At 42.5% G+C, this 26455-nt stretch overlaps 3 protein-coding genes across 3 annotated transcripts in view; all 3 read right to left on the bottom strand.

Moving 5' to 3' along the window:
* The window catches only part of met (MET proto-oncogene, receptor tyrosine kinase), a 38670-nt gene extending 32123 nt beyond the window's left edge, over window positions 1-6547 (bottom strand). Inside the window, exons 1-2 of the mRNA XM_067235313.1 lie at window positions 6444-6547; window positions 4130-5330 (exon numbers count right to left, since the gene is read on the bottom strand). Coding sequence (XP_067091414.1) covers window positions 4130-5329 — 1200 coding nt within the window. The 5' untranslated portion in view covers window position 5330; window positions 6444-6547. The remainder of the gene's footprint in view (window positions 1-4129; window positions 5331-6443) is intronic.
* Window positions 6548-11308: 4761 nt separating this feature from the next.
* cav1 (caveolin 1) lies at window positions 11309-17208 on the bottom strand. Its single transcript, XM_067235504.1, has 3 exons — window positions 16985-17208; window positions 16086-16253; window positions 11309-13298 (listed from the first exon to the last, which is right to left on the bottom strand). Exons 1-3 carry the CDS (start codon window positions 17018-17020, stop codon window positions 12957-12959), a joined length of 546 nt encoding a protein of 181 aa, XP_067091605.1. The 5' UTR covers window positions 17021-17208; the 3' UTR covers window positions 11309-12956.
* Window positions 17209-19225: 2017 nt separating this feature from the next.
* Window positions 19226-21422, bottom strand: cav2 (caveolin 2). Its single transcript, XM_067235092.1, has 3 exons — window positions 21212-21422; window positions 20706-20893; window positions 19226-20101 (listed from the first exon to the last, which is right to left on the bottom strand). The coding sequence occupies exons 1-3, from the start codon at window positions 21359-21361 to the stop codon at window positions 19951-19953; spliced, it is 489 nt and encodes a 162-aa protein (XP_067091193.1). The 5' UTR covers window positions 21362-21422; the 3' UTR covers window positions 19226-19950.
* Window positions 21423-26455: the final 5033 nt, after the last annotated feature.

Raw genomic sequence — 26455 nt, 5'->3', positions numbered from 1 at the left:
TGTCGTGTGCTCCACCAGTTATCAGGAAATCAACGTGTTGAGAGACAGGGAGTAGGAGGACTGGCAAGAACATGATTAAAGAATGGCACTGGGGCCTTGACTCATGAGCGCTACAGAGAAAAGCTTCTCATCTGACACGTAACAAGTGTATCATGTGGTGCCTTAGGGCATATTGGCAAATGATGTAGGGAGATGCAGCAGGGCTTCACTATCCTGTATGGGAAGAGGGAGGATATGCAGACAGTGTGTCTTATTTGTAATGGCATGTCGAAAGGGGATATTGACATGCCACAGACTTGGTAAGGGTAGGCCCAGCTAAGGGGCAATTTTGTGTAAAGGTTTCCTTTACAGAGACAGGTTGCAAGCAGAGACGGTTTCAGTAGTTACTAGAGCTCTGTCTATCTGGGTTATAAAGATAAGGTATGCAAACATAGCCGTAAAGTATAAATCATTAACTATGTGCATAATAAGAAAACACAATTACCACAGAGGTAATTCTTTCGATCAACACAAAATATCTGTTCACTGAGAATTAAAAGTCTTGTTCTGTCAGGAACGAAGCACAAAACAATAGCCAGTGTTGTGCAATTGTAAATTCCTAAATTAGTTGTCGCTTACGGATTTGAATGACCTGTGCTAGAATGGGTCAGATTTCCGAGCATGAACAACAACAGAATCAGATGAAACATCGAAAACGATGCAGTCTGATTTGACTGTAGTGATGCATTTGATTAGAATGGCTTTGAGTCTTCCTTACAGGTGTTGAGAGAGGTAGGGTGAGCTGGCAGCTGGATGCCAGGTGCCTAGCCACCCGTAGCAGCTGGTGATAGAGGTGACCAGGTCTTTCTTCATGCATACAGCATGTCTGGGCACGGGCTCCTAGTGAAACACCACAATGGACTGGAGTCACTGAGGGAGGGGAAGGGAACTGCAGGAACATGCAGCTGCAGGGCTTTACCCAACATTCAGTAATGGGCAAGTCTGTGTGTGTACATGTGTGAGACCAAGATGAAGACACTTTAAACTGTAACAACCACCCCCACCCCCACACACACACACATACCCCCCCCCACACACAGACACACAGACCCCCCCCCACACACACACACACAGACCCCCCACCCCCCCTACACACACACACAGACCCCCCCCACACACACACACACACAGACACACAGACCCCCCACCCCCCCACACACACACAGACCCCCCCACACACACAGACACACAGACCCCCCCCACACACACACACAGACCCCCCACCCCCCCTACACACACACACAGACCCCCCCCCCCCACACACACACACAGACACACAGATCCCCCACCCCCACACACAAACACAGACCCCCCCACACACACACACACAGACACACAGACCCCCCACCCCCCCTACACACACACACACAGACCCCCCACTCCCACACACACACACACAGACCCCCCCCCCCCCACACACACACACAGACCCCCCCCCCACACACACACACACCCACACACACACAGACCCCCCACCCCCACACACAGACCCCCCCCACCCCCACACACACACACACACAGACCCCCCACCCCCCCTACACACACAAACACACGGACACACAATAAGCTTAACCTGACATCATATCTGATCAATCTGTGTGCGTACACACACTTCTACTCACCCACACACTCACACCTTATCAAAACCCTAGATTCTCACATTCTAAGCGGGAGGACAGGATGAGGCAAGACGTATTTTCATTCTTTTGTTCCTTTCTGGGGAGTTGGATTCTCTCCCACCTACGAGCAGTCCTGCGATGGTTCTGCTCAACCAGCTAGTAGCAGGCACCAGCAGGCCGAGGCATGTGAGGCGCCTACTGTGACATCTACAGTCCAATGATTCGCAGCAGCACTTACTCTATGGTTGCTCTATCCTTAAAAAATAACATGCAATGCCTTTGATGCTGGGATATAAATCCTTTTTGTATCTTGGAATCAGACTCGATTAAGATTGTTATGTTTACAAACATTGTATTATTTAAAACGGGGCTAATTAAAATGACTGTCGATCAAATGCGTATTTGATGGAGAATTATATTGTGCAGTGCAATCAATCTGGCTCCAGATTAAATTTAAAACCAATTAGTGTTTGGGTGGTTTCTCACAAATCAATGGTAATCTAATGATAATTTTGACCTTAAATGTGGCCGTTTGTTATTTTTAGCGTCAACAGGCCCTTTCCCCTAACCGTTATTAGACTTTTAAGCAAGTGAGCAAGGCTTGCTAGCGACAGTCCAAACCCTTACCATCTCCCAGAAACTTCCATTGCCTTACTAAGCATCTTCGAGTGTCTTATTTTAACTACTAAAGTCACGGAGCAGCACACAAATAGGGTCAATACCGTTTCAAGAATCTTGCACAAGTCTAATGAGAGGACAGATCATTTGATCTTTCTTTAGGATTCAGGTCTAAATATACCCTGGAGACTCATATGAGCGAGCTGTGAGGGAATTCGAAGAGAAGTTCTGGAAACAGACTTTCTCTATTGCATGTATACAACAGCGAGCCTCTTATCATTATGTCATTTATCATGCAACACTCAGTGTCTGAAAGGCTTGGTTGAGAGGTTTACGTGACTTGACAACCCCTACTTACATCAAACATGCTCCTGCAAAGGATTTCTTCTCTCCTTTGAATTCCTATTTGAGGTCTCTGGCGTAACTGGAGTTGAACTGACCATATGATAAAAACATTGAAAGTATGCCACTTTGAACTTTTATGATTTTATGGCCTAGCTTATCTTCAGGTCGACTGTTTGATAAGAGAGCCTATCTGCCATATGCAGCTTAACAAGACTCATACATTTATTAGATAAGGATCCCTCTATTCCATACAATGAAAACAAGATCAAGCCTTCATCAATAAACGTCTGGCCAGTTCTTGATGATAACTGCCCGGTTTACAAAACCATCTGTTCTGGTCTACTGTTGGCAACTTCCATAAATGTTTGACATAAAAGAGGTACAAACACTGTACAATAGAGATAGGGTTAGGGTTATAAAAAAATATTTTTTAAAGAGCAAAATAACGAATCATTTTCCTCTGAGTGAAACCCAGAGCAGGAGAGACTGACTCAGAAACTAAAACAATAATAATGGGGTCATACACATAACAGCTGCCCAGAACAAAATGTAGTAATGTTTTCATATATGAAGTGAAATGGAGAATGGAGAAATAGATTCAGTTGTGACAATATTATACAGCGGTGCAACAAGTACCTCAGGCAATGAATGTCGTCCTCTGTCTGTCATAGACCAATTAGTAAATAGAATAATAGTACATAGTAGAGTGTCATAATATGACCTCATGATCTTTGCGGTTTGTCAGATAACTGCTTTGTCAAACATAACCAAAGTAAATATTTACCAAACAATGAGGACAGGTGAGCATCAAAAGGACTAAAGTTTGGAGTGTAATGGTGTAGAGCTATGAAAGACAGAGCTTTCCCAGAATCCTCAGTGAAAGGGTCACAGGATCTTCCACCTAGCGGGATCCAGCCATCCCGCTGACACACCGATCTCACTGCTTTCCTTTTTACTAAGCCTCAATCCCCCCTGCGTCTTAACTCTACAATACCTAACTTGTCATTCCCTTTTAACAGACTCATTTGGTTTGAGTGGACCTGCACACGCTCATAGACATTAGGTAATGATGGAGTCAGAGGGAAGCAAGCCTGCTGCAGATATTGGCAGGTGTTCTAAAAAGGTTGTCAGCAGGATAATTCATGTCAGTATTGACCATATGGTTTAACTGATTGATTCGATCAATGCTGATTGATTAGAGCATGGAGAGGAGGCAGGACGACAAAGGGAGATGTTAGAAGAGTAAGAAGAAGTGGAAAGTGTTTGGTCAGAGGGTATTGAGAGAAAGGACAAACAATTAAGTTTATCCCATATGCTTGAAAACAACTCATACCTCCTTACCTCTACAAACCTTCATTCAACAAATCATCATCAATGACGCATTCTTATTTTTGGACAAAATTATCATTTTGCATTGCTTTAGAATATATAAGCTTGGATTATCATGGTTTTAATGGACTTCTAATGCTTTTGTGGAACTTTTCTTACAAAAAATACAAAACACTTACTGCGTTGTAGCAGCGCTTCTCATCAGATCCTGTGAAGTGGTAGAGCTGCTTGGTGTGACACTCGCGTATATTTTTGTCTAGAAACATGTCATTGATGTCGGCGAGGGAGACGACGCAGACCGCCGAGCTGGCGATGGGCTCCGGAGACCCCGGCTTGCTTTTGGCGAAGGTGGCAAATAGCACATCGTCGCCCTCCTTCAGGGACATGTCTCTCTGCAGGTCGCGACCAGCCTTGGCCACGTAGGCCGCCTGCAGCACGTTGAAAACCTCGATCCCCTCCGCCGAACGCCTTCGTCGTCGGCTGGTGGTGATGCACTCGAAAGGCATCTCCACGTAGCGCCGCAGCTCGGCGTCCGAGGAGCACGTGCGGACGATGCGGGTGTGGTAGGTCCGGGAGTCCCTTCCCTCCTGCTGCACCGTGAGGAAGTAGGCGTAAGGGCCGCTCTGGAAGGAGTAGACGTAGCGCAGGTAGTAGTTCCCACGCGACGGCGGAGTTAAATCCATGTAGGACTGGTCAGAGAAGAAATTGAAGCCGTCTTGGGTCTCCTTCATTTCACGCACAGAGATGGTGTGGTGCTGCTGGGGTTTTGAGAGGGATGGGTTTCCACCTCCAGGGATTTCGGAGTTCCCTACGAAGAAGCGGACCACACCTCCACTCTCCACACTGAGTACACGTGCCCCCGAGGCCCCTGCGACACAGTCGGGGCAGCCCTGTAGACCTCCACCGCTGGGCTTGGGTGAATACATGCATTGAGATGCTTTGTCAACCTTCCATCGGTCTTCCAGCACATGACTTCGGCAAACCCCATTGTCCGCTGAGCCACAGGTGAACAGCTCATCATCGTAGTAGGTCTCTACTAGCATGGCCAGGTTAATGTTGTCCACCATGTTGGTCTTTTCGGAACCATCCCGCAAAGGACCACATCGCAGGCTTTCTGACACAAGCCCAGTTTGGTATTCAGACATTTTTGTCAGGTTTTCAGAGAGAGCATAGATCCGGTTGACAGCCCCCACATACACAGCACCTTCAAAGGTCAGGAGATTGTGTATGGGAGTGTCTGCCACAAAGCTAGGGAGATCGTAGGTCACTGATAGGTTGAGCTTCTTTTCTAATGGTTCCTCACATTGGGCCCTTACCTTAGGACACATAGTCCAGAGTAGGAAGACTATGTGAATGGCGTCACACAAGTAGATATTCATCCTGTCAAAAAAATAAGTCAGAGAGAGATTTTCAGAACAAGAGTATTTACTTATTCTGGACATTCATACTGTAACACAAACAAGGCACCAAAAAGATGTCTGATCTCACTTGTTTGCATCGTGAGTGAGTGGAACAATTACATTCTGTGTATGCAAGGAAACCTTTGAAAACTTAAAGAGGGAGACAATTGCAATTCTAAGTGTGATAAATGGAACTCTGTTTAGTGTCCCGCAGTAAAGTAACTGTAACTTAAACTCATGACGTATGAGGGACTGCCACTGGTCAAGCACCACTTATGTGGTTCAGTGCTTTGGTAGAGAGAAAGTGAGAGAGAGAGAGAGAGAGAGAGAGAGAGAGAGAGAGAGAGAGAGAGAGAGAGAGAGAGAGAGAGAGAGAGAGAGAGCAAAAGAGAGAGAGAGACGGTGCACACCACATCAACAACAAAAAACATTTTGATTCACACTTATTTGCAAGCTACTTAATAATAAATGGTTTTGATCTCATACCCTGAAGAAAAAAATAGGAAAAACTAGCTGTGTATGTGTATGAACAATAGCACATCATGACTGTCGAAATATTTAACTTCACTTAAGAAAGAGACATTGGATATATCAAGTAGCCTTAGCAGACAAGATATTCCAACACAGTTGCAGGTGCGCCTATCTAGTCATGGATTGCTATAATTAGAAGCCGATACAGTTATGAGCAGGGGGTCTAGAAAAGCACACACAAACACAGCTATTTACTTCACATATTGTTACATGGCACCTGCAAAGTTCCGTTATATTAAATGTTTCTCGAACAGGGAAAGAATAGGCAAATACAGCCAAGAGTGACTGTAGTATTTTATTCGGAGAAATGGTCTACTCTGATGGAAAATCTTCTCTTGGGAAATTCTCTGATGGAGAATATTTTGGGCAATATCGCCCGTCTGAAGTTAACTTAGATGTCTGTCCATAATCATTCAATTTTAACTGTAAAATTTAGGCTACAGTTTCATTGAGTTATTGAATTTACATCAAAGCAAGTCAATGCTCACTTTCTAATGGATAAGTTACGCGTATCCGTTGGAAAATGTGCTAATTAATTGAAAAACATTCAAACGTAGCTTACCTGCCTGGACTTTCAATGTGTTACTTTTGTGTTTGTTTATGGCTCAAAGCATATTCCTCGGGATTCCCTCACAAGTGAGACTCGCGCGCATAGACTTCTTGACATCCGAAAGACAAAATTGATGCGGTTAAGTTTCTTAATTGTTTTACAACTTCCAGCACAAATTTTTCCCAGTTTCCACGTTTCGTCCGACAGTCACTCAACTCGGGCGCAAAGTGTGTGAACCTGTGACTCATGAGAGGGATGTGTAGGTCACACTGGCATTCAAGAACCTCTGTTTTTCTCTCCACGTAAATTGCGCTCCTCCTCTCTGGGTTACTGCTTGCGTAGCTCGAGGTGATAAGACGCGGGAGTTGAGGTGACAGTAGCGTGCAAATATATAAGCAAATACATATTTCTATAGGCTATATAATTAAATATGAATGCCATTTCATGACAATGAGTTTTTGTATTTTTTCCAAAATAATACAAAGACTCACAAAACACTTTTAAGACCAAATAACTACACGGAATTTTACTTGACTGAACTACATTGATACGGTCTTTTAGATCTTCACAAAACGACTCTCTCAGCCGTAAAAATGAGGTAAGATTTTAAAGGCTAACCCAACTGAGTGTCACCCATGAATCACAGCAGGCAGTACAACAATCTCTTTGTCCTGCTTCCTGACAAGCAGTGAATTGTAAAATCATGATAACAGAGTAGATTGAGTGTTAATAAGCTACTGTAAGTTATTTTGCCATACAGCTTTTCTTAAAAGAAGCATGAACTAGTTTTAGTGTCTTCTTCTTATAATTCTGAACAGAATTAAAAACACTGAACGCTTCTGCTCACTCGTGCTGGTTAAATTTGGGCACTGCCATGCAGTATTGTACATACACCCATGCTTGGAACACTTTTATTGCTAAGTTTTTGTCTAGATTTCTATGAAAATGTCTCTCCAAATTCAAGTGCTGTCCTGTCTAATGTGAGTCACAGTCAGTCAATGCACCCCCACTTTGTTGGCTTAACATCCTGTGTTTGAATTAGTAACCATGTTTTCCAGTACCTGTGGGTATGTTTGCCACGGGTGTGCCTGACAGTGGGGTGTGTCTAAGTTAGCCCGAGGAGTGTGTGACTCGTGTGGTATCAGACTGTTGGTGGGGTCACTATTCCCAGGGGCAGCAGCTGAAGGAGAAGGCCACTCTGGTGGTCAACCTCACAAACATACACTGTAATCATGAGCTGTTTGTGTGTCAAATCTGGAAATTCCACCATATGACAGGCTTCCCAAGAATGATCTGCATCTGCCACATAACCTGCAAAGCGGTTCGTGTGTGAAAGTGTGATTGCAGACAACACACAGCAGATTTAGTATCAGTCATGTTTGGAGGCATATTGCAAATGTTTTGCCAATGTCATTCAAAAATGAACAGTGGCTTGGCTCATTTTAGATTTAATGCCATCTGCTGGTACATAATGCAAACTGCACCACAACCTCTACCTGAATAGAACCTGTGGGCTTAACTTAACAGCGTCAAATATACAATACGACAGGCACAGAGTGAACAGCCACTGAATGCCAAAGTAGGACTTGGAATAATATAAGCATAGCAATCCTCAATCTTGATTCAATGAATACACTGTCCATCCCTGATAACTAACCAAGTCTGTCTGGGTTATTTATCGTCTGCTGGTCAATACAAAGCTAGGTTAACTGCTGACCAGGGACATTTTGCTACTGTAAACTCTGATTGATGCTGTTGACCCATTAGAGGCCTCTGTTTGTTCATTCTGCAGATGGACCCACCATATACCTCCTGGAGCTCCTTAAACTCATGGCTGTAACTGTGATTTATCACACCGCCTCAACAACTTGGTTTGATGGTAGGGGTGATCAAGATCAATAATCCGATGTTAAAGCCTAAGTAATAAAAACACACTTTTTGGGTGTTAAATAAGAGATACGTGAATGTGGACATCCAAAATGGGGGTCAAAGGTGGAGTGCATGTCAGGATGAGCGAGCGGACTTGTCTTTCAGGGATCATCGCCTGTTTGCACATTGGAGGTGCACTCGTAATGAAATAGGAAATCAAAAGATCTCAATCTGCTATTACAGCGTGAGAGAACGCCAGTGGTGGAAGAGAAAGTTGTTCCTTGATAAGATGGAACTCTCCCCTATATCTGCTTGTGTGGCCGTCTTCAGATGAAATCTCACCGGTCCTGAAATTGTTCATATCAAACATCAGTGCTATGCCGTGTATGTAATAAAGGCAATAGGGTATTTTGTGTTCCCATCAGTGGAAAGACATGGGCTCTAAGACATGGACTGCATCCAAATTCAGGAAGGCTTATCACTCATATCCCTGGGGTTAGAAATATAAGCCTCTGCTTCTTTAAGTAAACACACACAATTTTTTGTTAGGAAGGGAGAACCTGATTGTCGAAAACACTGCTGAATCTCTACATTCTCCTTCTTTATAGCACACTCTGTTTTGCATGCCAACGTTTTTGCTGGTCTTGTTAAATTGTTTACGGGACGTCCTGAAGAGCTCTTAAAATACCCTTGTTCACTTGTCTATTCAGGGAAGCCTTTCCAAAACAAGCCAGCTCGTATTGCTGAAATCCAACTGTGGTTTCGGGCTTCCATTCAACTCATACATCTGGACAAGGCAGGTGTCTCACTAGGATCAGATGATGGTAGATGACTCTACCCTCCTACTCTTCACTCCCTCTCCAAGTTAGTGGATTAGCAGTTGGCCACATAATACTAGCAGACAGACAAGATAACACCCAGTGAGGGCATGGGAAACCAGGTGTGCCGTGGAGAGATGGGGAAAAACATTTGCCTGAGGTGGCGTGATTAGAAGACCCAGACACAGGGTGGGGTGGGGGGGGGGGAGGGGGGGGGGGAGGGGAGGGGAAGGACGACTCACTGCCAGACTTCTTGCTGTATGACATCAGAGTAAGATTCTGTCTTCGTTACTATTTGGTACACAACAGCAGCTGATGGTTTGTCGGTAGGGAATGATGATATGCCGAAGTGTCTTCAGTTAGGACCTCAAATACACAAGTCCACTTGTGAACTGTCCTCTATTCTGAAGTCGTTGTTGGTGTGTTTGTTCTATTTGTTCTAGTTGTCGTCGTCCTTATGTGTTTTACTGTGGTCACTTTCATAGTGGCTAGTGAGCCATTTGCACTAGTTTATTCTTATTACAATTTGACCGTATACACGGTAGGCTAAAGTGTTTTATTTCTATGCACAGGGACAAGGGAGAGGTAAGATGCATTACATAGCCGTAACTTTATTATAAACACTACGCTAGGAACAGTGCCTCCCCATGGGTTTGTTGTAGATCTTTTGGTAAGGTGGTAAGGATACTTTTTTATTCATTACTTTCCTTGGGCACCGTTCACAGTACCCTTGTTGCTTTGTGGCAAACATTTATTTCTTAAGCAATAAATATAATTTCACTTCAGTACTGTTTCCTAGTATTCGATATTGTAACACAACCACATAGTTGGCAGACACACATCGTGATAGACCCTTCCTTGCCAGACGGAGGGGTGATGACATGTTCAGGCATAGAGTCATACAGCACTATACAGCCCCCTAGTGCAGGTTGAAATATTTTCGCTGCATGGGATTATTGGTATTCATATAATTTACCATCAGGTGGTGCCACTGCACTGCAATCCCAATTGACTATGCGAAAACAAGTCCCAAGGAGGGTAGCTGATCAACTAAGGGTGACAGAAAATATGAGGCCGAAAACAATGTAAAAAAACGTGTCATATTGTTTCCTATCTTATTTTCTAATCCTACCTGTCTTGCTCATCAGATAATTGATCGATCAACACAGGTCTTCTTGTTTTCTGTTGTTCTGTGATGTCTGGTTTTGCATAACTGTGAGAAGCACTGGACTGATGTTCTTTTCACCTTGACTGTCATTATGTACATATATAGTTCGTATTACAACAGATGTTTGTATCTCACTACAATGTGGATATTCATGCTTGATTCATTTTAGTTTGATTCATTTGAGAGCATTTTAACCACAGGGAAAACATTTTTATTATGATGGTCAGTGAGAATTACACATGGATCCCATTGCAAATCCATTGCTGTGGCAATAAATGAGATTCTTGCCAGTACATGCTGTTCATTCAGTTAATTATGATTACATTACTCATGATACAAATAAGATTGAATTAGTCCCATATGATACACTGTCAAACTCGTGTGTAGTTCTCACAGGTACCATTTTACGTAGGGCAGTGGGCCTGTTTACCTTGTCGATGTATAATATCTGATTAAACACCTTAAAGTAATCAAAAGTATCCATGGAGTAGTATAACATATCCAAACATTTAGTTAAACATAAGAAATAATTACAAATCTGTTTTAAAGGTTAAAAATACTGTTGCAAATCGAAATGTAATGCCTGCATTGCATTGCATAACTATTTATACTTGTATCTAAGTAGCAGAAGAGATTGGGCTCAAACTATTTAGGTTTATATAGTTTGTAACGGCAAACTGCATAGTTTATATATTATAGCATTCTTATTAGAACATTTTAACTCTGAAATACAGTAATCAAAGTTTGCTCACTTTACTTGATGATGCAAAATCAGAAAAGCAAACTTCCAACATTTGGGTGAGACTGCAACTAGTTCAACCTGTGGCCTTCTACTATAAAATATCATATCTCTATCTTTTCATCTAAACTATAACCAAAAGCTTAGCCACAGGTGTACTATTGTGCTTCAGGGAGTTACAGTATAATGGCTTACTGTAGGCATATATAGGAAACAGAGCTTGTTTACCAACAATAACAGACTCATGCTTTGATTTCTGACAAAGACAATGGGAGATTCAGACTGGATTATATAACATTTTAATGTGCACAGCGTGATGTGAGATACAGTCTGTACAGTAAAAGCAGTAAAAGGAGGCAGGGAAAATAATTGTATATAAAAATACCTTTGAGTTTTTAACAATAACTCATTCAAGCAACATGTGCTATAATAAACAGGTAGACAAAATTCGACTGAGTCAAACTGAGCTTCAGATCAGCATTAAATACATCCCCATTACCAGCAGTCTCAGGGATTGGACGCATCAGCTTGACGCTCTTCCTTGCCAGCACATGTTCACAGTGGGCAGGCAAAGCATTTGAACAAACTAGTCAGGGATTGACAAAAGGTTGGGAACTTGGAAAAATAAAGACAGAATTGAATGAATTCCAAAACAAAGTTATTTATAAGTGTAGAAAAAAGCATGTGTTTACCATAAACTATAACAAGGCTTTATTAATGTTTACGCTCTGAGCCTTGCCAGAGATGAAAAGGCATCAAATGGTTAAAGATATCCAAGGTGTTATTTACTGTAAGTTCAAGTGATATTTTGTTGAGATTCAAAGGCTGACATTCTTTGTCACATACAAACAAATACCATGAATTGGCTTGTGAAACTTAAGGCTCTCTTGCTTGATATGTACTACAGAGCAGATGCCGATGAAGTAAGAGAGAGAGAGAAAGTGAGACAGAGAGAGAGGGAGGGAGAGAGACAGAAAGTGATTGCTATGACGATGGCCCCACAAAGCAGTTTGCCTTGCTTAGTGGCTGTACAGGCATACAGTGTGTTGGCAGGGTGATGACAGTTGTGCATGGCGAGCATGTGCGTGTCTTTATGTGTGTTGGTGTGTGTGGTGGGGTATGGGGGGGGGGGGGTGTATGCAGAAACAAGGGCAGGTTCAGTGTGTTAGACTGGGAGGCAGGCAAAGGTGGGGTGGTCATGTCGGGAGGGGGGAGGGGTGTTGGAGAGGACTGACAGTGAGGGCCGTTCTGAGAGAAGTTCTGTTCTGTTCTGTTTGGCTGCTGGCTTCTTGTTTTGCTGCGTCAGGTAGAATTGGTCAGCTATGTCCCCAGTGGCAGGGTCAACCCCTCGCAACACCACCACAAAGCCCCGAACACACATCCCCCAGCCAGATACGGAAAGGGCAGCAATATTGACAACCTGTCCCATGAGCCCATCAGTTAATGCTGACCCCATTTTACAAGCTATCATTACAAGATCACAAGACATTGCATAGGAATCGAAGGAAGTAATGGAAATTAAATGGGGAGGGGCTGGGACACTAACAAGTCAAAATGCAGAGAGGAGCCTGGCACGACACTCCTGCAATGATAAACATAAACAAATGAAGATTGACAAAAAATGAAAACATGAACAATAACAAAGAAAAACAACAAAGGCCAACCCCCCCCTGCTTGAACCAGCAGTGGAGAGGGAGAGAAAAACATCTTCAATACACTTGAAGACAGGACCCGGTGCTATGTGACTCCAACCCTTTAAATCTCCAACAACTATATGGGCCCAGCACTGGAAACGTCTAAACTCTCCATGTTAGAGATGTTATCTTATATTCTTCTTCTTTCCCTCCATAAGTATTGTGGGTCCCCCCCCCCCCTATCTTTATTCCCTGTCATCCTCCTTCGACCCCCTCTCCTTCCTCCAACTCCAACCACTACACCTCCTTGGTGGTGCTGATGCGGATGTTGCTAAAACACTTTCCCATCGCCTCAAACAGGGGGTCGCAGAAGGTGTGCATGCAAATGGAGTAGACGCGACTGATGCAGTGGATCTCAATCAGGTAGCTCTTGACGCATGGTACCACTGCCCAGATGTGCACAAAGGACAGGATGGCGAAGAAGATGCCCCAGATCAGTGCCAGGGGGATGCCCACCAGAGCTGTCAGCAGCCTGTAGCACCAGTACTTGGTCACAGTGAACGTGGTGAAGCTTGCCTTCCACACGCCATCAAAGCTGTAAGTGCCCGGTGGCTCAGCAATAACGTCCTCAAAGTCCACCTGTCGTAGGGGACAAGGGAACAGACAGGGGTCATTGATGTAAGAGATATTCAATCACATTCAATCACAAGTGATTATCAATCACATTGATGTGACGGTAGGTAATGATGTAAGTACATTTGTTTGTCACTCAAGTCAGCAAAAATGACCGATCAGCAGTGTAGGACATAGCAGCTATAATCAACAATATGACAATGTTTTCACAATGTCAAACAGATCTAAAACGACATTAAAAAAAAATGCTGATTAAAGATTTAAGGCAAATTCAAATTTATATGAAAAGCAACTTTTGCATTGGTTCCAGACTGTGAAAAAATGCAAAAATGACATGAAAACTGTCAAATGTGTTCCATTGAAAACACAGTCCTAATGAGGTGTACTGGGCCATCCATTACTGCTTGACACACAACATACTTTACGGACTACTGTGGATAACCTTCCATCCAGTCCTCCTTTCTCCCTAGCTCTTCCAAGTACCACAGCACATTCCTAACAGTAAGGACTGATACTGAGCAGAGGCCATGCCAGGGCCTCATGACTCAGAGCTCTGCAATGCTCTCTGTAAACGCTCTCTCTTTCTCTCTCTTGAATTATGTTTATCCATCACCTGTAGGTCCCTCTGACACTTACACTCCTGTCGAACGTCAGTGTTGAAACGTATCTGCAGTCATAGCCATTTCAAAAAGACATTTTCCTACTCAACCATTTAATCAACTTTCTGTCTGTAATTATGGCAACCAGAACATGTAACCTTAAATGTGTGTTTAGATATGACAGAAAGACTGTAGTCTAAGGGGCCCTGTAATATAAATCGCATTTCTGTTACTAAAACTGGCAACATCCAATTCTATTTTCCATACCCTTTTAGGCTCACACTCACGGGAGTATCTATGTATAACTTTAGTAGGGACGAAATGAAAGTCTTCTCTAGGATAGCATAAACATTCAACCACGGGGGGAGGGTTCAAACTTCAAGAGTATTGTTTGATGTCATTTAGGCTATAATTTAAACAGTTTCTCTCAACAAGAATACTAGACTCCTTTGCCATAGAGTACTTGACAGTATAATGTGTGCTATTCCATTCGATGTATAGGTCGTGTTGGAAACAACCACAGTTGGCCAACCCACTCCTTCACAAACTCTCTCTCTCTCTCACACACACACACACACACACACACACACACACACACACACACACACACACACACACACACACACTCACACACACACACTGGAGAGATCAGATCATGAGGCGCTGCTGCTGCTGGTTAACGCGTCGGCAAGGCCTTGTCTTCTTGGCCCCACGGTTCCTCTTCTTGGTTGTGGGCTTGCTGCTAGAGCCAATCCGCTGTTCTATACAAGGACGCCTATTTTATGAGAGGAAAATTGCCACGGCCAACTCTGCATGTACTTCAACCACGATGCTTCTTTCATATGGCCAGCAGAGTGAGTGCAGCTGTCTGACTTTAAAATCAATCCCAGAAAGTAATGAAGCTGCTCAACAAGGTTCTTACAAAGTGAAGATAAGAGTGCGTGGATGTCCATTGCTACAGGGAATTGCCTTATAGGTTTTAAGGACAATCCCTTTTTCCTTTCCGACTTAACAGAGTAGCAAATACACTCCCACTGGCAGACATACTTCTAAGCAAAAAGCCCTACAGGCTTACGTAAATGTGTTCACGTGATTTCAATGGGTACACTAGTGCTCTGTAGACTTGAATTGAAAGGGGGTAATTCATTAGAGCTGCATTAAATTCAAGGCCCTTAAGAGGCTGACTCAGTGAGTCACAGTAGAAGAACAAACGCAGAGGTCATAATGCACATATGGTCACAGTACTTGTCCTGATCCTTTGAACAGGGAATCCGAGTGAAATATTTTTGAAAAATTACTGGTATGGTGGGGTAGTGTGTGTGTGTGCGCGTGGATTTGTGTGTGTGGAGTGTGTGTCTGTGTGTGGGAGGGGGGGTCATGTTGCAGTGGAGAGGGAATTCTCTTGGCTCTGCCTCTGCTCCAGCTACTTGGGTGTTTCCTTATTTTCACAAAGGCATAGGTCATCCCTTCAAACAAGTGAGGGGGGTTACCCACCAAGCAGATGAATACCGCCCAGTTGGACATGACCAGAGATTGCCCCTAGCAGCCGGTACTTGCCGTTCTCACTACACGCATGACAGGTGGTTATCACTGCATCTGTGCTGCTGCTGCTGCTACACAGTGTCTCTCAACAGGCTCCTATTTAAAATAAACATACACTTCATGTGGTCGGCTGGTCCTCTGAAAGGAATTCTGAACAGCCAGTGAGCCAACTCAGTCGGTGACTACATAAAACGAGAGGATTTTTTTCCAACAGGAAATTAGTGGTGTTTCGTCTTATTCGACAACGGGGCAAGGAAAAACACATTTATAGAGACGAAACGATAACGTTAACTTTGTGTTTTCGATTGTTGCTGTACCCTCTCATACAATTAAACGATGACACTGTTTCAGCTCAGGCTTCAATAAAAATAAGTTAAACTGACAGCTGCGCTGGAAAGCCACGGGACAAACAGCACACTGGTGAAGCCCATGCATTTAGAGTGCTAATTTGATATTCAAACGGTTATTTATTTGTCCGTACTATAGGGTTACTATACTGTAAATCATTTGACGACACTAGTACAATGTTACCCAAATGACAAACCCGTATGATAGACACCATTAAACACAACAGTGCCATTTACTGAAATAGGCCAAATGAAAAAACTCATTTGTTCAGCCTAGTAGGCTACGGAGGTAGGGTTTAACTCACCTTTACAACGTCGTCGTTCAGGTGCTTAGGATCCCGGTTTACCAGGTCAATTTCTTTTGTGTGGATGTCCTGCATTTTCTTTTCGTTAAAACTGTCGTTATCCATTTCTTTGTTATTTGGTTTATAAATGTTCCCTTGTTTCCTGATAAACGGCGAATGTGGAAATTCCTGTGACCGGGAGGAGAGAGAAGAAATTGGGAATTAGTTTTAGGCTATGGTCAGTGAGAAAGTTGCCTGGAGCGCAAGTTTGCAGCTTGCGCCAGTCTGGGTGGTTTTAAATGGATAAAAGTGAAGCACCACACCCCTCATTTGCAGATATCTGACTTACCGCAAGGGGTCCTCACTAAGCGCTCACATGTAAAGATGGACTACGATGTCGATTTACTTAGAACCTGTTTCACTCAAATTTCACCCAAATTATACACATTCACAAATAACAAAGCGCCAGAAATTGTATTACCCCCTTTTCACTTACACATAACTTGAACACCTTTTGATGTTTGTATGGACCTGTGGCACCTACGCACAACAAAGTATTGTGCGTAACACCCTCAAAGTGAGATTCAAATATAGTGAAATATATATTTATATAACCTAAATACGTTTTCAAATGTCACCACTAATGGTTGAGCGCTGGGATTGCACATTGCCCAGTAGGAGTTGTAGTAACTTTCACGACGATGTGCCAAAAAGATAACGAGGCTCTTGGTAAATAGTTCTGTAGGGGTAGTTTCCCAATCTTTTCTTGGCATTCCATTTGTAAATGGGGTGCATGAGTAACAGAATACGCTTTTCGGCATTCAGACAACAAACTTATCATAAACTGACGATAACTGTAAACCAACTGTAAACCAATAAAACATGACAGGACCCCAAAGTTCATAATAAAACCATCGTACCTCGTCTGTTTCGCCGCCCTTGAGTCCGCCAGTCATGCTGTCCTGACTGAGGTACTGTGATACAAGGATCCGATGTTGTAGAGGCAAGATAATGTATTTAGCAAAGGAAGTCAGCCAGGAGGCGTGGGGACGAGTTACTGCTACGTCTTATCCAAGGATACTGATGTTACCCAACTCGATTGCTGCCTTTAAGTTGCTTAAAACAACAGTTGAGTCGACGAAAATATCGGCACGTCTCTGAGCTGAATGGGCGACTGTCAAATTCACCTGTGTAGACAAGCATCCACCGTAGTCATCTTCCATTAACCTGCCACTCAAGAAATCACTAACAGCGTGTATTAGAGAATTTACGTGATTCTAAACATGTGTGGGTTATGTTTGGCATTGTGTTTATTTGAAAATATCCGTCAGATTTGGCGTTCCTGGCTGCTGAAATATTGATTTGCCCTGCATTCAGGGGTGCTTTCACTGGTCACGCCAGTCTGTTGACATTCTGCAATCAATGTCTTAGGTTGGGGGCGGTAGATTAACATCTTATTTTGCTCACAGATTGTTTATGAGTGTTGGATGCTGGGTGTGGCACAACAACCGATAACAAACAAACAAAACAAAAAAGGCTTTCATAGATAATTGTAAATAAGAAATATTAATATGCACATTTAAAGGCCTACGGCTACGGCATGTTCACAATATTCTCTCAAGACACACAAACATCTGGCAAACCTTTTGGATATGTACTGTGGCAAGTCGGACGTTCAGTGTAATCTAGTTTTCTGTCTCTAGCTTGATTCCTTGACTGCCCAGATGTTCTCATCTTGAGACTGAGTTAGCATAGAGTGCACCAAAAACCTGGTGTTAGACCTTTTGGTATATGACTGCAAAAAGCACATTCTGATAGAAAATATAGCCTATGTGATTCATTTTCATGGAGCAAATCCATACATCATCCCCTGTGTTGGGGTTTGCCCATACATTTCAATGGACTTGGGGCCTGTGCTATAAGATATCCCTTTTTTCTAAGTTTAATTCATTGTAGTTTGTTTTCTTTATTTAGTACTCATCAGACCATTCTAATTGAACAATCAGTCTCAATTTACTGAAGCAAGTAAGTAGACATAAACAGCTATCATACAGTATCACACCTATTGCTTGAAACAGTCAGTAGCTTAGAACAGAGCGTCAATATTGAGCAGTCAGACTACCAAGTTAATAGATTTGGTGTTGTAAAGCTTACACAATGTATAGTACCAAAGCATCAAAAAGTCATAGGCTATGCTTTTTCTGAATATGATCAACTAGCTTCAAACTAATATCACTGCAACATACTTAACAAACTTAATACATGCTTTATGAATGTGCAATTAAAAATACTGGTAACTCAAAATTTTATATTTGCAAATGGCAACTGTAGGCTAACTGTGAAAACTTTGCAGACCTGTTGTTGGTTATCAGCTATGCCCCAGGTGATGTTCCACAGACCCACATTGCTTTACTGTGTAGGAAAGTTTCTTATGCAATCGTGAGTTCCAGTGATTCATGACTGCTCTGGCACCAAGATATTTATTTCAGCTCACCTCATCACTTCTGGCAAACACTTGCACATAGATAAAACTGGACAAATGAATATTGGGCAAAGAACGCTTGATTTTAACAAATGTCTGACTGAACTAGGTTTATTGTTGTTTCATTAGACAAAGAGAGAGAGAGAGAGAGAGAGAGAGAGAGAGAGAGAGAGAGAGAGAGAGAGAGAGAGAGAGAGAGAGAAATGTAGACACCCACAGCCTTACACCTGTGTCCTATGACACAATCAGACCTCAAATTTCCACTCAGAGGTAAATAGTCAAGTTTAGACAGAGTTGTGGTTTGCAGTCTGTCAACTGTCTGGCAGTCATCTGCTTCAGTGCTCCACAAAAGAAAGCACTGACCGATTCACTGGACTTTGCTGTCAATTTAAACAACATACAAGATTTTGTGTGACTTCTTGTGTCACTTTCTTGTCCAGGCTATGTCGTGAGCTGCAATAATAGTAACGAAAAGGATAATAATGATAGTAAGCCACTTGCCTAAGGGTCCGGGTCTGCACCTGTGGCATGGCTGTTGACTTCCCACTAAACATCTGAAGATTTAGACTCAGCTACAACTCATGTGAGCTCTTGTCAGGAAGATTCAGCAAAGATTGCTCTTTTTGGAGACGGTTTCTTTCTTAACTTTCTGTTTAAAATGCAACTCTGTGAGGGATTTTAATACATTTCAGACTTTATTTAGAATATTTCAAATACATATTGAGATCAGCATGAACAGTAGCAAAAGATTTGAACCAAAGGAAATTCTACCTGTAAAAGTATGCATTAGTTGTGTTGATTCAAAAGTTTTAATATACACAATATATATATATATATATAAAAAGCTTTACTAAACCTATAAACACATATTACATTTCGAATTCTTACTCTTAAGTTATTTTTATATAAACATCCACACATCTAGAACACTGCTGCTCTTGTCTAGTACAAATACATTTTACATATTCTTTAAGCATAAATAATTATCGAACGACATGAACATTTTGGTCAAGACAGCAAATAATATTTGCTTTGTGCACTGTATCCACAGTTAATGCTCTTCAAAAAGTCTGCACAAACTCTGAGAAGACAGATTCATATTCACCCTCCCTCCAGTAAAGATTCAATTCCCAAAATAAAAATATGGAATGTCTTCCAATTATTTTGTAGTACCCTGTTAACCTATATGGTCGCTCAGAGCGTTCTGATGCATAGGTAGGCCATGTGTAAATGTTTCTAAAATGAGTCTATGGCTTCAGAAAAAGCTTCTATTTGGATTCCCAACACCTTCAGTCGGAATTGTTTGTATGGCTTTTAAAAAAGACCTTAAGTATATATAACTGTCAATACCATACTTTATTCTGTCCCCAAATGTGCATCTTGGCAGAAGAGTTACTGTAGGCCTCAGTTGTGTGTGGTTGTCAGCTGGACAGAGGACATGCACCTGCCCATGCTGAGAAAGAGTGGAGCCACAAAGGTGTCCATCAGACTTCTCCACACCACCTGGACCGAGGGCAAGACCACCATGTAGCCCTTGACCAAAGGCATCGCCACCCTGCAGAGATCAATTTCACATGTTGGATTTTGTTCATCCCTTTCAATGTACCCTCAAACAACACTGCTGCGTAGCACACACCATTATACACATCAACTCAAACACACCTTGGTGGTTTGCGATCACTGGTTATACTGTGGGTGTTCCATCCCAAGCATTATGTATAATTCATCATAACCAGTTAACACTTCTAAATCACACAATGAGATATCAGTTAATCAACACAGATAGACAGTGATGATTGTGATATTTAAACTGACTAAAACCCTACTGTACAGTCACAATGTTTATCTGATGGAATGCCCATACTTTACTCAAAATAGACTGAGTTGTTGAAATTCTATGAGAATGTCAACAATCTGATTGGGTTTTGTGTGTGTGTGTGTGTGTGTGTGTGTGGTTGTGTGTGTGTGTGTGTGGGGGGGGGGGGGGGGGAGGTCAATATTAGACGTCCCAGTCAGAGTCTCAGTGTTGTCGGCTACCTGTAAGGTATGACCTTAAGAAAAAGGACGCTCATGCCAGTTTGACAAGAAAAACAGTCTGCAAAGACTTAGAGAGCAGTTATAGCAAGCACTAACAACCTAAATACTTTTGCTTGGCATACCAGATGTGAATACAGCTCAGGACCCCAAAGACAATCCCGGCGACGATGGCCATCGGGATGGCGAAGACTGCGGTCAGTGTTTTGTAAAATACATATTTCGTCAATTCAAACACTGCGTGACTTCCTATCCATATTTTGTCAAAGCTGTGGGCAGAGCTGGGCTCCGCGATGACATCGTCAAAGCTGACCTGTTGAACCAAACAAACTTATGTCATAGCCTACCTCCATATGAAAAACAATACTTCATAAATCATAATCAACGTCACCGCGAAGAGGATAAGAAGTTTAGTGGACAGTTGCCAAATAAAAACGCACAGCCCACTTACCAGTAGGCTACCTACAGCACAACGTAGAGTTAAAGTGCAAGCATGATTGACAAATTCATAGACAATTAAGAACATATTTCAACAATTACTGTCAGAGAGATACCGTGTACGATTTGTATCCCCTGTTACTTGTTTTACTCCGAAACCTGTTGCGCACTATGAGAGGTAGTATTACTGTACCTTTAAATGCGCGTTTATAAAATGTGGGTCCCTGTCCGGTGGCGCAAAGTAGATTTTCTCTTTTTTCGACAGAATTGGTTCTATGGATCTGTTGAACTCGTCTTCGTCCATAATTATACTGGTCTCGGATTTCTCTTTTACGACTCCCATTTTCACTTCACCGCGGTGAGAACGCTCGCCAGTAGCGCTCACTGCGTGTGGGACCTGTGACTTCTCTGAAGCAAAAGAAGGCCCACGCCCCGTACAGAAAGCTGTCCTGCCAAGGGCACAGCAAACACATCAAGCCGAAGTCCCGTCCTCAAACAATCTAGATTCAACTGCTGATTGAGCATTTGTGCAGTTGAATAGTAGACTCCTATTCCCTTTTGCAGGATTGTTAAAGTCGTTATGTATCAGGTCATTCTGAGTGAGCAATTATGAGCTTTTGATCTGTTACCAGTAATGCGGCCCTTTAAATCCCCATAAACAAGTTCATACAAGGATAACATCATTGTGTTAAAAGCTGCCTAATGCTGAGTCGACTTTAACATTTCAAAAAGCTCAATTGCAGCAGTTGTATTATTTATTGGCAGTATGCACTTGATAATGTCAACTTCTCATTGTCTTTTCACATTCTGTTTCCATCTTTAAAACATGTCTTTCTTTTTCCTCATTTTAACTAAAGGCCTCTGAGCAGAGATATGTAGTGATGATATACAGTACATACTGCATGTGTGTTGGTTTGCACCTGTTTGTGTGTGTGTCTGTCTTTTGTCCACCATTTTGCATCCCATTTTGTGATGCAAAGCGAATGAAGTTTGAGGCTTAAGCCTATAGAGAGTTCAGTCTTTTGTTTGGGTCACTTTGCGAAATACAAACACACAATAAAGTAGGCCAGGTCAGTGGATGACAGCGAAGCAGAAACACAGGGGGGTCGACACGGGCTCTCTTGGCCCCCAACCTGGCACACAATACAAACTAAAAATTCCCTGGATTAACCCACAGGCCATTTGTAACAGCCCAGCATTTGCTGAGGGAGGTCTGGATGACCAGGGTAGTAGGTTTTGGAGGTGTTTGTTTTAGTTCCTGTGAGTGCATGTGTTTGTGAGTGCATGTGTTTGTGTTTGTGAGTGCATGTGTTGATGTTAATGCCTCACTGGTTGTTTGGCACATGTTGTAGTTATGTCTACGTTTTCAGAAATGAGAACATCAGTGTTTTTCTGTCTTGTTTCAGTCCAGCCTTGTTTTCTGGGGCTCCTCGGAAGCCAAGGGTCGACAGAGGGTGATGCAATCCAACGTGGTTTGGAGTGGTCCTCTCCTCCATTGTTTGTAGATTCCCTTGCTGGAGGAGTTGCAGTTAAGTTTGTCCATTGTCTGATACCGTACTTAAAGTGAAAGAACAGACAGAGTGGCGTTCTGGACTTGTCAATACAGCCTTGAGTTGCCTCAAGTGAACACATTTTCGAAGAATTATTAGTGACAATCATCTGTAGCTTACACTGGAGATGGCTGATGGAGATGGAGACTGGAGATGGCTCCAAAGACCAAATTGTCCTTTGTCCTCCATTTGCATTGCTTCATGAGCTTGTTAGAGTTTGAACTCCATAACAAGTTTAATAGGTGTCCTTTCTTGGGCTGACCTGTTCTCTGGTGGTCTCTGAACATGTAATGGTTAATAAATTCACCAAACATTCCAAAACGACCCGTGTTTGTTGAAGAATCTGGGCCTTGGCATGGAACAGTGTCACACTGAAGACTTCCTCCCGTTTAATTAAGAAGAAACTCTGGGGGAACAATGATATCAGCCCAACTCATTGTTGACAGGGACTTCCTGTTTGACGCGCCCTAGATGGACAGCTTCTTCTATTGTTACTCCTTCCTGTGACACCTATGAACACCTGAAGACAGCAGAGTCATCTGGGGTTTGTGTATGGGAATCACCCTGGGGCCTTTGGTCAAATACTTTCCATTTCGTTGAGAGAGAGAACGTTTCCCAGGAGGACCACACACTTTCACTCAAAGCGTCAGTTAATTTCAGCTCAAGCTACAGTGGTGTTTGTGCGTACATCTATGTATATGTTTATGTGTGTCAGTGCATGTCAGTATGTATATAATGTTTAGTGTGTGTGTGTGTGGGGGAGCTTGTCTGTTTATATTTGCCTCAACCTTATTTGTGTACATTTGGCTCTACGTGTATAAATGTGGTTTTACACATTTGTGAATACATACTTGTGTATCTATGTATACATGGTTAACAGTATCTATTTAGATGACTGGAGGACTGTATTTGAGTGGTGGGATGTTGTAGTAGCTGGCTGGCATTGTTCTGAATCTGGTTAGCCTGACAGTCATTTTTTTAGACTGGTCTCAGGGACTAACAAATGAAACATTCTTTCCTATTACAATGAATGTTGTTTTCTGGCACTGAGCGTTGTGTAGTTAAAGCAAGGAAGCCTTAACTTCAGCTTTGAATGATAGCATTTGTATCACAAGGTTCAATTGATTGATACCATTAATGAATGGTATCAACGTTTGGTGCCTATAATTTATTATCTACTTTAGCATTTCATAATTGCCCTTGTGGGGTGAGAGTGCACCAGTCAGAAAGCTTTGAACCTGTCTCGTGCAATCGCTTTATCAAGACTGAGAAACATCATCCTCCCCAGCGCTCCTAGGTGAAAACACACCTTGGCCACGCCCAGCAGCCCTCGGCAACGTTCTGTAACCCGAGGAAGATCACACAGAGCCGCCTAAGACAGGATGCACAACGTTTTCTGAGGTAAACAGCTTAGGAGGAAGGCAGAAAAACAAGACTTGATTCGGTGTCTTTCGTCTCCAGTGAATGTGATCAGTGATAGCGCCATGGGAAGGGAAGGATGGCGGTTTATGAAAGTACGGGTGTCTAGAAAGGCCTTGACTCATTCAGTGAGATCATTGTGTGGTGAAAGATTCATAAGGTGCTCAACCATCCCCCTTGAAACCTCACTCTTGTCTCTCTTTCCACATTTTGACACGTGAGTGACCTAAAGTTTGCTAAACCATCTCTGTGGCACTGCTGTCGGTTTTATTGGGAAAGTAAATTATGATGATTGGCACATGGATGCTTCATATTGTGGTATCTGTCAAGGTGTTTTTCTTTTTTAATTATAGCAGTGCACATACTTTATCAACAGAGTACACAACATGAGTTGAGGAGGTTATCATACACTTTTCTTTGCCTTAGTATCAGGAAAGCAATCAATGTCTGACTTTCTGATCGAGTTCCAAGCAAGAAAACAGCCACAACATTGGACACAACTTGGCTCCCTCTAATTTGTTTACAAGATCCTGTCATTCAGAGGCGGATAGAGATTTCACGCCTCGAGGCAGATGACTTCCAATTTCCCATCATGAATGAGGGCAAAGGAATCCTTCTCTTAAGCGATGTGTGCCAATGTTTATAGTTCCCTTTTCCGAGATTCAGCTACACACATGAAGTGATAATGACAGTCTAAAAAAGGTATGCAACAGAGCAGTTTGGTCATGCAAAGAACGCACCTGAACAATGTGCTTGGTGTACAGTTATCCAGGATTGACTTTGACACATGAACGCAGTTGCAGTTCAAATCTTTCCATTTCAATATTAACTTGGTATGAGAAGAAAGTTTCCTATTATTGTCCTCATTATCAAATGTTACGTTATCATTTATATAAATTCAACCCCTGCCATTAATGTTATCATACAGTATCAAGCAGATACAACTCTATAATATAGCCTTGTTAATATGATTGCTGGTGAACGAATGTATAATGGCAACAGAAAGCAAGCATGCTACTGTAGTACAACATATCTTGCAGGATGACACTAAGAGAGACTATTAACAGTGCTTGAACATATGAGGAACTACGTGAACTAAATATTGCTATTGGAACAATTGTTAGTTAGATTACTTTGTTGGCAAACTAGTTTTACCAAAGATCAATTGATAGATTTCACCCCAAGTAAGCAAGACATGCTCATTTGTGATCATTTGTGCTCCAGGCTACCTAACCTGGAATTGGTGTGGTTGCACACATGAAAGGTGTGGCTATGTAAAGTCCCCCAAAAATCTAATGTCATCCTGGTAGTTTTCCACAGAAGTCTAACAAGATTGCTTTATGAGAAACTCCTCCTTCAACGAGGCTTTGCTCGGGCGGGATACCTCAAAATGGTGTTTTATAATACTAAAGCTGTCCTTTAAACTGCATTCCAAAGCCTAGCCAGGATGTCTAGGTTATTGTCAATGGCAATCGTCCAGTCGTGGTTCAGTATGATGATTCGTGAGCAGTGGAATTTCTCTGTAGTGGAGGGATGATTACCACCAAGTTGCCCGGCCTGAGTCAACAGGCCTTCCTCATGGAGGGAACCCTGCTTGTTCTCACTCTTCTGCTTTCTGTAACTCAATCTCACTTACATATTTTTACACACTATTTATCTTCTTTTTCTACCTTCAGATTTTTTTCTTCCCAAGTCCCTTTCTCCATCTCTCCCCTCTCTGGTTGGCTCTCTCTTTGACTGCACTGTCTGTCCCAAACACAGGCTAGTCTGTTAACTCTGTCTCCATTTGCCCCTCCCTCTCTTCTCACCCCCCTCCAGGCCAGATTGACTAAACGGCCTCAGTGAATATTTTTAGGGAGTTCCCCTCCCATTACTTTCCACCTTGTTCCACAAACACACGCTCCACTCCACTTGTGGAGGTAAACTCAATTTGCTCACTCGTTACAGCCTCATCTCTCATGCAAAGTTTGTTTCTCTCACCAAATGCTGGTGTTTGCTTTGCTTCCCCTTTCAACATGGTAGGAGAATATAACCAGATCAGAGCAGGCCCTTGGTGGTTCGGTGTTTAAAGAGGATCAAGTTGGTCACTTGGATATTTGTTTGAACAAGAAAAAAAGTGCCGTGTTGAAGGCAAACATTTTTATGCGACACATCATGTAGCCCTTATCTCATTGGCTAGTTGTTACAGATCATCGACCTGACCCTCATCCAACTTTTTAAATGCATGTTAGGAGTATTTTTCACAAATCATGTTTAGATGAGTTGAACAAAATTATGTTTTAACCTAGTCTCAATTTTTACTCTTGTTCCTCATCACACTGCTGATTCGATGTTGATTATAAAAAGTCCCAATGCGAACTTTCAGAACTGTGTTACTGTCAGTTCAGCAACCATCCAACCAGTTCCGAGGGTGATATGGAAATGTATTCAATATGAATTTAAACAGTTTATTCGCAGTTCAAAGATCC

The sequence above is a fragment of the Osmerus mordax genome, chromosome 4 (genome assembly GCF_038355195.1).
Source record: "Osmerus mordax isolate fOsmMor3 chromosome 4, fOsmMor3.pri, whole genome shotgun sequence".
NCBI lineage: Eukaryota > Metazoa > Chordata > Actinopteri > Osmeriformes > Osmeridae > Osmerus > Osmerus mordax.
Note: the sequence above shows the minus strand (reverse complement) of the source record. Positions and strands in the feature narration are given on the sequence as shown.